The 13,174-nt window shown below is 30.4% G+C and overlaps 1 protein-coding gene across 1 annotated transcript; it reads right to left on the reverse strand.

Moving 5' to 3' along the window:
- Positions 1-11,844: 11,844 nt before the first annotated feature.
- LOC139840428 (uncharacterized mitochondrial protein AtMg00810-like) lies at positions 11,845-12,318 on the reverse strand. Its single transcript, XM_071830695.1, has one exon. It carries the CDS (start codon positions 12,316-12,318, stop codon positions 11,845-11,847), a length of 474 nt encoding a protein of 157 aa, XP_071686796.1.
- Positions 12,319-13,174: the final 856 nt, after the last annotated feature.

Here is a 13,174-nt window from a genome sequence, read left to right on the forward strand (position 1 = left end):
TCTATTTTTATGCCCTTTCCCTTATTGTTCTCTTTTGCCTTATTAAATTGTGTTGGGGTAATTTCTATAACATCATCGGAATCCTTGTCAGGATCCGATTCATCGGAGAATTGGTAATCCTCCCAATACTTTGCTTCCTTGGCGGAAACACCATTGACCATAATTAACTTTGGTCGGTTGGTTGAGGATTTTCTTCTACTTAACCATTTTATTATTTCCCCTACTGGTTCTATTTCTTCTTCCGGTTCCGATTCTTCTTCCGGTTCCGATTCTTCTTCCGGTTCTGATTCTTCTTTCGGTTCCGACTCTTCTTCCGGTTCCTCTTCGGGAACTTGTGAATCAGTCCACGAATCATTCCAATTTACATTTGACTCTTCATTATTATTAGGTGAGTCAATGGGACTTGATCTAGAGGTAGACATCTATCACACAATATCAAACATGTTAAGAGATTAATATATCACATAATATATACATGTTAATAATATATAGTTTCCAACAAAAATGTTAAGCAATCATTTTTAAAGAAAACACGGTCGAAGTCCAGACTCACTAATGCATCCTAACAAACTCGATAAGACACACTAATGCAAATTTCTGGTTCTCTAAGACCAACACTCTGATACCAACTGAAATGTCCCGTTCATATTGATTACAAACGTTCCATATTAATTGATTTTTTTGCGAGGTTTTGATCTCTATATGAGACGTTTTTCAAAGACTGCATTCATTTTTAAAACAACCATAACCTTTATTTTATCAATAAAGGTTTCAAAAGCATTACGTAGATTATCAAATAATGATAATCTAAAATATATTGTTTACACACGACCATTACATAATAGTTTACAATAGAAATATATTACATCGACATATGTTTCTTGAATGCAGTTTTCACATAATATCATACAAACATGGACTCCAAATCTTGTCCTTATTTAGTATGCAACAGCGGAAGCTCTTAATATTCACCTGAGAATAAACATGCTTTAAACGTCAACAAAAATGTTGGTGAGTTATAGGTTTAACCTATATATATCAAATCGTAACAATAGACCACAAGATTTCATATTTCAATATACATCCCATACATAGAGATAAAAATCATTCATATGGTGAACACCTGGTAACCAACATTAACAAGATGCATATATAAGAATATCCCCATCATTCCGGGACACCCTTCGGATATGATATAAATTTCAAAGTACTAAAGCATCCGGTACTTTGGATGGGGTTTGTTAGGCCCAATAGATCTATCTTTAGGATTCGCGTCAATTAGGGTGTCTGTTCCCTAATTCTTAGATTACCAGACTTAATAAAAAGGGGCATATTCGATTTCGATAATTCAACCATAGAATGTAGTTTCACGTACTTGTGTCTATTTTGTAAATCATTTATAAAACCTGCATGTATTCTCATCCCAAAAATATTAGATTTTAAAAGTGGGACTATAACTCACTTTCACAGATTTTTACTTCGTCGGGAAGTAAGACTTGGCCACTGGTTGATTCACGAACCTATAACAATATATACATATATATCAAAGTATGTTCAAAATATATTTACAACACTTTTAATATATTTTGATGTTTTAAGTTTATTAAGTCAGCTGTCCTCGTTAGTAACCTACAACTACTTGTTCACAATTAGATGTACAGAAATAAATTGATAAATATTATCTTGAATCAATCCACGACCCAGTGTATACATATCTCAGTATTGATCACAACTCAAACTATATATATTTTGGAATCAACCTCAACCCTGTATAGCTAACTCCAACATTCACATATAGAGTGTCTATGGTTGTACCGAAAAATATATAGATGTGTCGACATGATAGGTCGAAACATTGTATACGTGTCTATGGTATCTCAAGATTACATAATATACAATACAAGTTGATTAAGTTATGGTTGGAATAGATTTGTTACCAATTTTCACGTAGCTAAAATGAGAAAAATTATCCAATCTTGTTTTACCCATAACTTCTTCATTTTAAATCCGTTTTGAGTGAATCAAATTGCTATGGTTTCATATTGAACTCTATTTTATGAATCTAAACATATAAAGTATAGGTTTATGGTCGGAAAAATAAGTTACAAGTCGTTTTTGTAAAGGTAGTCATTTCAATCGAAAGAACGACGTCTAGATGACCATTTTAGAAAACATACTTCCACTTTGAGTTTAACCATAATTTTTGGATATAGTTTCATGTTCATAATAAAAATCATTTTCCCAGAATAACAACTTTTAAATCAAAGTTTATCATAGTTTTTAATTAACTAACCCAAAACAGCCAGCGGTGTTACTACGATGGCGTAAATCCGATTTTACGGTGTTTTTCGTGTTTCCAGGTTTTAAATCATTAAGTTAGCATATCATATAGATATAGAACATGTGTTTAGTTTATTTTAAAAGTTAAGTTAGAAGGATTAACTTTTATTTGCGAACAAGTTTAGAATTAACTAAACTATGTTCTAGTGATTACAAGTTTAAACCTTCGAATAAGATAGCTTTATATGTATGAATCGAATGATGTTATGAACATCATTACTACCTCAAGTTCCTTGGATAAACCTACTGGAAATGAGAAAAATAGATCTAGCTTCAAAGGATCCTTGGATGGCTTGAAAGTTCTTGAAGCAGAATCATGACACGAAAACAATTTCAAGTAAGATTTCCACTCGAAATAAGATTGTTATAGTTATAGAAATTGAATTAAAGTTTGAATATGATTATTACCTTGTATTAGAATGATAACCTACTGTAAGAAACAAAGATTTCTTGAGGTTGGATGATCACCTTACAAGATTGGAAGTGAGCTAGCAAACTTGAAAGTATTCTTGATTTTATGAAACTAGAACTTTTGGAATTTATGAAGAACACTTAGAACTTGAAGATATAACTTGAGAGCGATCAATTAGATGAATAAAATTGAAGAATTAAAGTGTTTGTAGGTGTTTTTAGTCATTGGTGTATGGATTAGATATAAAGGATATGTAATTTTGTTTTCATGTAAATAAGTCATGAATGATTACTCATATTTTTGTAATTTTATGAGAAATTTCATGCTAGTTACCAAATGATGGTTCCCACATGTGTTAGGTGACTCACATGGGCTGCTAAGAGCTGATCATTGTAGTGTATATACCAATAATACATACATCTAAAAGCTGTGTATTGTACGAGTACGAATACGGGTGCATACGAGTAGAATTGTTGATGAAACTGAACGAGAATGTAATTGTAAGCATTTTTGTTAAGTAGAAGTATTTTGATAAGTGTCTTGAAGTCTTTCAAAAGTGTATGAATACATATTAAAACACTACATGTATATACATTTTAACTGAGTCGTTAAGTCATCGTTAGTCGTTACATGTAAGTGTTGTTTTGAGACCTTTAGGTTAACGATCTTGTTAAATGTTGTTAACCCAAAGTTTATAATATCAAATGAGATTTTAAATTATTATATTATCATGATATTATGATATATTAATATATCTTAATATGATATATACATTTAAATGTCGTTACAACGATAATCGTTACATATATGTCTCGCTTCGAAATCCTTAAGTTAGTAGTCTTGTTTTTACTTATGTAGTTCATTGTTAATACACTTAATGATATATTTAATTATCATATTATCATGTTATATATAATATAATAATGTATTAATATGCTTCATATATATTTAGTAAGACGTGGTTATAACGATAATCGTTATATGTATCGTTTCGAGTTTCATACGTCAATAGTCTCCTTTTTAAGTATATAACTTATTGTTACTATTTTTAATGAGATACTTGATGATCATTATATCATGTTAAACATATATATTTATTCATTTATGTATCATCATGTCATATACAACTTATAGCGTTCGTGAATCATTGGTAAAACTGGGTAATCAGACGTTTACAAAATTTCCGTTTCAATTAACCAAGTCTTAACAAATTTGATTGCTTAACATGTTGGAAACATTTAATCATGTAAATATAGTTTTCATTAAACATATAATCATAGAAAGGTTCGGAAAAGTTCGGGTCACTACAACACGCACGGATGAAATTGACCCATTTGGGACCGAATTCCGTACAACGCATGGTATCGAAGAGGAATTCTCATTCAATGTAATCGAAGGCTTTTTCGAAGTCGACTTTGAAAATAAGACCTTTTTGTTTTTTTCTTTTGAGTTCGTCAATGATTTCGTTTGCAGTTAGAACACTATCGATGATGTTTCTACCTTTTAAGACTGCGGTTTGTTCGAATCCAATCACTTTATGTATTACATTTGAGAGACAGTTGGTTAAGACTTTGGTTAAAATTTTGTAATAGCTTCTGATTAGACATATTGGGCGGTATTCTAAAAACATCTACTCAAATGTTTTGAAAACATATCCAGACTTAAAGTTAACCTTAAAAAAACTAACCCATACGGAACAGGCGTCCCAAAAAACGAGGTTGATACCATGGCAAGGTACATCGAATGCTCAGCTGGTTCAACACCGTTTACATATCTTGGCCTTCCCATTTGGTGTCCCCACTTCTAAGGCCTCTTCATGGCAACCAATCATCGAAAAAATTGACAAAAGGCTCTCGGTTTGGAAAGAAAAATCCATCCCCTGCGGCGGGAGATTAACACTAAATAAATCTGTCCTCACAAGCATCCCTCTCTATTATTTCTCCCTCTTTCATGCCCCATCTAGCATAATTAACATCCTTGAATCTAAAAGAAGAATTTTTTTTTTTTTTTTGGAGGTGGGGGGAAGGGGCGACGCGAACAAAAAAATCAATTGGATTAAATTGGAACACATCCTTCGTCCATATGAAAAAGGCGGGTTAAACGTAGGATCATTACTTTGCAAAAGTATTTCTCTCCTATGAAAGTGGTGGTGGCGTTTTAATAACGAAAAAATGCACTATAGGTAAAAATAATAACGAGCATTTACGGGGAGGGGGGGTTAAAAACTGATGTTTTTTGTAGGAACATTTCAGGTCGCACCATTTGAAATGGAATTATCAAAGCTGGAAGGATCGCGCTCATCGCGGACAACATTGGAGCAAATTTCACCAGCTCATTCATCAAAAGCATCGGAAATAGTCCCAACACTCGTTTTTGGCTCGATAATTGGTGTGGCACAGAGTTATTTAGTAACATGTTCCGAAGGTTATTTATGCTTGAATCCAACTAATCGGCTACTGTCGCGGAAAGAACCACAACATGCAACTTAAATACTACCGGTAATTGGAATTGGTCACGTGCACCTAATGGTCGCAACCTTAATGAACTAAGTTAACTCAACAATCTAATTTCAGCATGTCACCTAACCGACAATCCTGACTCATGGAAATGGTCACTCGACCCCACCGGTTATTTCACTACAAAATCCCTCTCTTCCATCCTTTACAATCTAAAACTCGCATCTATTTCCATTAACGAAGAAACACCAATAAATAAATTGATACCACAAAAAATCAACATCTTCATTTGGAGGGCCAAACTTAGAAGAATCCCAACCCGTGTCGAGTTAGACAAATGCAACGTCGACCTTGACACACTTTTATGTCCACTTTGTAACACACAGTAGAATCTATAGAACACATTCTATACTATTGCCCATCATATACAAACATATGGAACTCGATCCTACATTGGTGGAATCAACCGACTAGCTCTTTTTCAAACCTTGAAGATATAATCACAAACAACCAATCATCCATAAACACTCAACAAGGCACACTTTTATGGCAAGCAACCAAATGGTTTTCCATCTATATCATTTGGAAACACCGAAACCTTAAAGTATTTTCCAAAAAGGAATGGTGTCCCGTAAGAATCCTAGAAATCCAAACCCAATCATTCTCGTGGATCTCCAAGCATCTAATGAAGACAACAATCTAGTGGCAACAATGGCTCATAAATCCCTCTTCATACGTCGTCTCAAATCCTGAACGCGCGGGCAATGGTTGATATGTGATATTCACGCACATCAGGATCCAACAATCTGTTTCATACCACTACGCTAGGAAATGTATTCACTTGATTAAATGAGTAGTTGTATCCAACTTTATCATCACTTGATCGGTACTGTTGGTTGCCTCTCCTCAGCTTGCTACCAAGTTCTTTCGTGGTATGCTTCCTAGTTTCGGTCTCTTTTTGTTCAGATTGTAGATTTACGTTTCCAAATTATTGTTGTGACGACCCGGAAATTTCCGACCAAATTTAAACTTTATATGATTTCGACACGATAAGCAAAGTCTATAATATTGAGTCTAAAAAATTTCAGAACTGTTTACAATGATGCATTTGACCTTGACCATTTCCGACGATTCACGAACAATGGTGTAAATAAATATGTAATATATATATATATATATATATATATATATATATATATATATATATATATATATATATATATATATATAATTATAAGTGTATATATTAACTTAAATTAATATAATACAAATAAATCATTTGAATTTAATTGAAAATCTAAAGGAATATATAAAATAATTAAGTTTTATTAAAATGAGTATATATATATATATATATATATATATATATATATATATATATATATATATATATATATTGAAATATAAAATAAATATTTAAGATAGGTTATTATAGAATATATTATATAACTAATAAATATGACATATATAATAATATATAATATATTCAATTCGATTACAAAATTAAATATTTCTGTCATATTAATATTATTATTATTCTTATAATTATTATAAATCTTTAATGCTAATGATTGATAATATTAATATTATTATGTCTAATATAAAATACATAGTTATGAAACTTGTTGTATCAATTTATTACTTGTATTATCATTAGATATTATTATTATTAAGAATTATTATTTAATAATATCATTATCATTTTTTATTATTATTAATGTTATTATTATTATTAATAGAATAGAATGATTGTATTATTAATATTATTGGAATTATTATTATTTCTATTATCAGTAACAAAATATTATTAGTACTTTTAATATAATTATTATTATTAGTATTATTATTATTAATATAATTATTATTATATTTATTAGTTATTAATATTAATTATATAAGATATAAAAAAATCAAGAAAAATTGTACAAATTTGTTAAATGTATCAATCAAGCTGTGTTAAATTTTGTTTCCCTATCTTTAGAATCGTACGAATCCTGAATCAGACACAATATACAATCCAAATTTGATTAGTAATCTGTTCATCCTTTATTTATTTTAATTATATTTTTTCTGTATCCAATTGACTTATGTCGACACTTGCATTATAATTCAATTGATCAATCCATGTATTAGAAAGCAATCAAATGACTTTTTCTCCAGCAATATCAATTATCACTTACACCTAATTGTATCTGAGAATTTAAACAGAAAATAAAATGCGAACATATAGTTTTTCCTATGTTCTTGATAAATTTCCAAAAACATCGAATTTGAGTTTAAACTCAAAATCCTTTATTTCAGTTAGGTTATAAGTCTTTCTTTTAAACTATATGCAAAGTCTCAAAGCCCAATTTTTCCTATCAATCCTTAATTTTGAAGTCAAACTTTCGTTCCTAAAGGTCAAACAATCTGTTCATCAATAAATTCGAAGTGGTTCTGATGTTATAGTTTCAATTGAGGATTCAGATAGTTTTCAGGAGTCGTTTACCATGTTTTTCATGTTATAATTGTTATCTAAAACAGCCTAGATTTTTGAAAGTGATTTTGAGTTCAATGAAGAGTCAACAGGATCGTTCTTGCGAAAAATTCGAATTTAATATGATGTTTCATGATCAATTGATGATCCAGAAACTTTATAGAGGTGATTTGAATCATGTTTGATGTTATAAGTTTTGGCTAAAACATTCCAGAAATCAAAATCAAATTATGAGTTCATACGCATTTTATTTATTTAATTTTTTTTCAGCGTCTGATATTAAATATTTTCTGTTTTAATTAATTTAGTTAATCACTAATATTTTTTGTAATCAATTCAAAATCCTAATTTAATATATTTAAGAGTTGGTAATGTGAAATGGGCTTCTGGTCGTGTGAATTCGATGGTGAAGAAGGAGATAAAGGAAACACAAATAATACGAATTTTATAAAATCAGATTCTGTTTAAAACCAATTAGATGGGCTAGCTCAGCTGGTCTGGAGTGTTTGAGGGTATTCGAGAGGTTGGCGGTTCAATTATGGTTCAGTGCAGTTTTTTTTAAAAGGCTTGGAAGGTAGTTTTCCATACTAATTGTTTATTATTATTATTGTTATTATTAATATTATTATTCTGATTATTAGTAATGTTGTTATTATTATTAGCATTATAATTATTAAATTTAGTGTTATAAATTCAAATATTAAATATTATTATTATTACTAATATTATTATTATTATTATTATTATTATTATTATTATTATTATTATTATTATTATTATTATTATTATTATTATTATTATTATTATTATTGTTATGATTACATTATAAGCTATATTACTATCATTACTAAGTATTATTATTAAGATTATGATAAGATTGTTGTAAGGATTATAATAATGTATAAATACAATTATGAAAATAAGTAAACCTATAATTAAGTCATAATCTAAATAAGATATTATTATTATCATAAGTATTATTACTATAATTATTATCATTCTTGTTATTATTAGTAATAAGATTACCATATGTATTAAAAACCATCATTTATCATAATATTGTCTTTATTGTTAAAAATTATCACTATTATTAAAATCACCATTATTGTTTTTAAATATTATTTTTATAAAAATTATCATTTTATCATATCATTAAACTTTATCACCTTTATTAAAAATTATTATTAATACAATCATATCTACTAGTATCATTATTAGAATTATAACTATTGTTATCCTTATTAGTAATATTATCATAACTATTGTTCAAACAAAAGAAATTATATAAAAACATATTTAATATCTAAGTATATTAATATTACATAAGATCATGTTTCAACGAACATTAATTATATTGATATAATTACATAAGTATTAAAACATATTATAAATGATAATAAAATTATGTATAAGAGTATTAATCTTACCACATAACCAAAATATATATAATTTGTTCGATTATGATTATACGTTTTAATATATACATACCAATGATATAAGTTCGTGAATCCGAGGTCAACCCTGCATTGTTCAATATAGTCATATGTATTTTTACTACAAAATACAGTATGGTGAGTTTCATTTGCCTTTTTACCCTTTATATTTTTGGACTGAGAATACATGCGCAATTTTTATAAATGTTTTACGAAATAGACACAAGTAATCGAAACTACATTATATGGTTGAATGGATCGAAGCCGAATATTCCCCTTTTAGCCTGGTAATCTAAGAATTAGGGAACATCACTAATTTTGAGAATTAGTGCACCCCTAATTGACGCGAATCCTAAAGATAGATCTATTGGGCCTAACGAACCCCATCCAAAGTACTGGATGCTTTAGTACTTCGAATTCGTTTTTATCATGTTCGAAGGATTTCCCGGAATGATAGGGGATATTCTTATATGCATCTTGTTAATGTCGGTTACCAGGTGTTCAATCCATATGAATGATTTTTGTCTCTATGCATGGGACGTATATTTATGAGAACTGGAAATGAAATTCTTGTGGTCTATTAAAATGATGAAAATGAATGATTATGATAAACTAATGAACTCACCAATGTTTTGGTTGACACTTTAAAGCATGTTTATTCTCACTTCCGCTGTGCATTTGCTCATTTTAGAGATATTACTTGGAGTCATTCATGACATATTTCGAAAGACGTTGCATTCGAGTCGTTGAGTTCATCAAGATTATTATTAAGTCAATTATAGTTGGATATATTATGAAATGGTATGCATGCCGTCAACTTTCGATGTAAATGAAAGTTTGTCTTTTAAAAACGAATGCAATGTTTGTAAAATGTATCATATAGAGGTCAAGTACCTCGCGATGTAATCAACTATTGTGAATCGTTTATAATCGATATGGACTTCGTTTAAATGGATTAGGACGGGTAATGAAAATTGTATAGTCTTATATAGGGCACCATGTAAATTTCCATTATATTAATAAAATTCTTGCTTTAAAAAAAAAAATAATCTTGACCCATTTGCTAATTTATATGTTTATTTTATGCAATTAGATTTTTTGATGTTATTAATTAATTAATTTTGGTTATAAAGACAAAGTTGACCTAACCTAGTCAAATGCACATCAAATTATAGTATAATGAGTTGCTGACTATAAGAATCTGGTATAGAATTTGATTATTATAATTGATTTTGTAGAGATCATGATCTGTTCTTGGGGTAGGAATAGCTCATGCCCCAAATTGCTTTGTTACAAAATTTCAAAAAATTTATTTCTGAGAAGTAAGTGGAATCAATATAAAATGAGTATAAAAGTCATTTCTGAAGAGTCAAAAAATGAATATTAAAGTGTGGATATTATGAAGGCAGTAAGTTACATGTTTATCAAACTTGCAACTATCTAATACAATAAATATATATATATATATATATATATATATATATATATATATATATATATATATATATATATATATATAGGCTATTTGAACATACTAATCATGCCCCATTTACTAATTTATTATGTTTATTTCTTGCAAATAACTTTTTTATTGTTATTAATTAATTTATTTTGTACCCATTTACTAATTTTTTTAGAACGGCAATTTTGGCATTGAATCCTCTTATTTGTCACACATGCACCTGTTAGGAAGAAACTCCTCGCATCCATCGCGCAAAGCGTACCGGGAATGCTTTAGATTAACTGCTTGACCCGCACAGAGTGAAAGATACCAGAGGCACAATTAGCTTTTTTATTGTTATTAATTAATTAATTTTGTACTCTTTTAGTGAAGGTATATTAAGATATAGAAATTGATTTATATGGACAAAGTTGGCCTAACCCGGTCAAATGCACATCAAATTATAGTATAATGAGTTGCTGACTATATAAATTGGTTATATAATTTAACTATTATAATTGATTTTGCAGAGATCATGACTTGTTCTTGGGGTAGGAATAGCTCATGCCCCAATTGCTTTGTTTACGAAAATTCATTTCTGAAGAGTCATTAGAATCGGTTGTTCACAATAGAAAGTTTTCGCTTGACACTCTTTCAATTATTTACAATTTGATTATTATAAAATTACAAAGTCAATCGTACTTATCATTCATAATCTCCTCGCTATATATACAAGATAATGACTTGGTCAGTTGGTCTCCAAGATAATATCTACTTCCTACAATTAAGAAATACAAATCCTGATACAATTATAACTTGATGCTGTTTACAAATAATATATACGGCTAATACTACCATGCAATTGCAACGGGAGGACGTCGAACGTGAAGACTGTCTCAAAAATTATAAAACAGGACTGCTGGTAACCCCTTTGTGAAGATATCTGCCACTTGATACCTCGATGGAACATGTAGAATACGAACTTGGCAGCGAGCAAGTTTCTTTCGAACAAAATGAATATCAAGCTCATTATGTTTCGTGTGTTGATGTTGCATGGGATTACTAGATAAATAATTTGCAATGATATTATCACAATAAACAAGTGTTTCTTTATATATCGGTCAATGAAGTTCCAAAAGTAAATTGTGCAACCAACATGATTCAGAAACAACATTGGCAACCCCACGATATTCTGCTTCATCATTGCAACGAAAAAGAGTTGGTTGACATTTAGAAGACCAAGAAATGAGGTTGTCCACAAAATAAATGCAGTAACCATATGTTGATCATCGAGTGTCTGTATAGCCTGCCCAGTCCGTATCGGTGTAAGATCTCAAATTATGAGATGTGGATCGGTACATATGTAAATGAAAATGGATAGTTCCTTGAACATACCGGAGAATGCGGTTTAAAACGCCCATGTGACCATGAAAAGGTGCATGCATGTGAAGACAAATTTGTTGAACGGCATAGGCGATATTAGGCTGAGTAAACGTCAAGTATTGTAATGCACCAACGAGGCTTCGATAGTACATAGGATCAGAATATGGTGCACCAGCATGTGAACTCAACCATGAGTTAGTGTCAGTCGATGTATTTTCCGATTTGCAGAATAACATATCTGCTTTATCAAGAATCTCATGGGCGTATTTAGACTGATTTAAGAGGGGATCAGTCTCAGTATGTGCAGCAGAAAAACCTAAGAAATAACTCAACCCACCTAAATGTTTCATGCCAAACTCAGTGGACAAATGCTTCATAATACTCTTGTGCAAAATATCGGAAGAAGTTATAATAATGATGTCATCCACATAAAGAAGTAAATAGGTCATATCACTGCCGTGATGATAGATGAAAAAGGAATGATTGTAATTCCTATAAACAAAACCAAGCCTAAGAACAAAATCCGCAAACCGTTGATACCATGTCCGAGGAGCTTGTGTCAATCCATAGAGAGACTTCTTTAAATGATAGATTTACCCCAGACAGGTAGGATCCTGAAAACCTATAGGTTGATGCATAAACATTGTTTCATTTAACTTTCCATGTTGAAACGCACCTTTAACATCCAACTAATGTATGCCTACTTGTTGGAAAGTGCCAAATTGAGAACCACTCGAATTATTGCAAGCTTCACGAATGGACTAAAAGTCTCCATGCAATCAACGCCAACCTATTTCATCCAGGCATCACTAACCAAACGATCTTTGTATCACTTACAAGAACTGTCAGATCGTAACTTATTTTGAAATATCCACATAGAATCTATAACATGCATGTTAGGTTTTCGAGATACAAGTTCTCAAGTCCCATTTTTAATAAGTGCATTAAACTCATTTGTCATGGCGTACTTCGAGTGAGGATCATTGAGAGCTTAGGTAGGATATCGAGGAATGGGAGACGAAGTTGGAACAACAGATTGATTAAAGGGAGTTTTGGATTTTTGAATACCCGACATAGTGAAATGCCCCGTCATAATCCATCTGGACGAAGTCATCAACATTTGATCCCAGAGCGATGATCGACTCCAAATAATGTCCTTAAATTGAGCAAATGCACAGCGGAAGAATTCTTTCATACCTGAGAATAAACATGCTTTCAAGTGTCAACCAAAAG

This window comes from Rutidosis leptorrhynchoides, chromosome 4 (genome assembly GCF_046630445.1).
Source record: "Rutidosis leptorrhynchoides isolate AG116_Rl617_1_P2 chromosome 4, CSIRO_AGI_Rlap_v1, whole genome shotgun sequence".
Classification (NCBI taxonomy): Eukaryota; Viridiplantae; Streptophyta; class Magnoliopsida; order Asterales; family Asteraceae; genus Rutidosis; species Rutidosis leptorrhynchoides.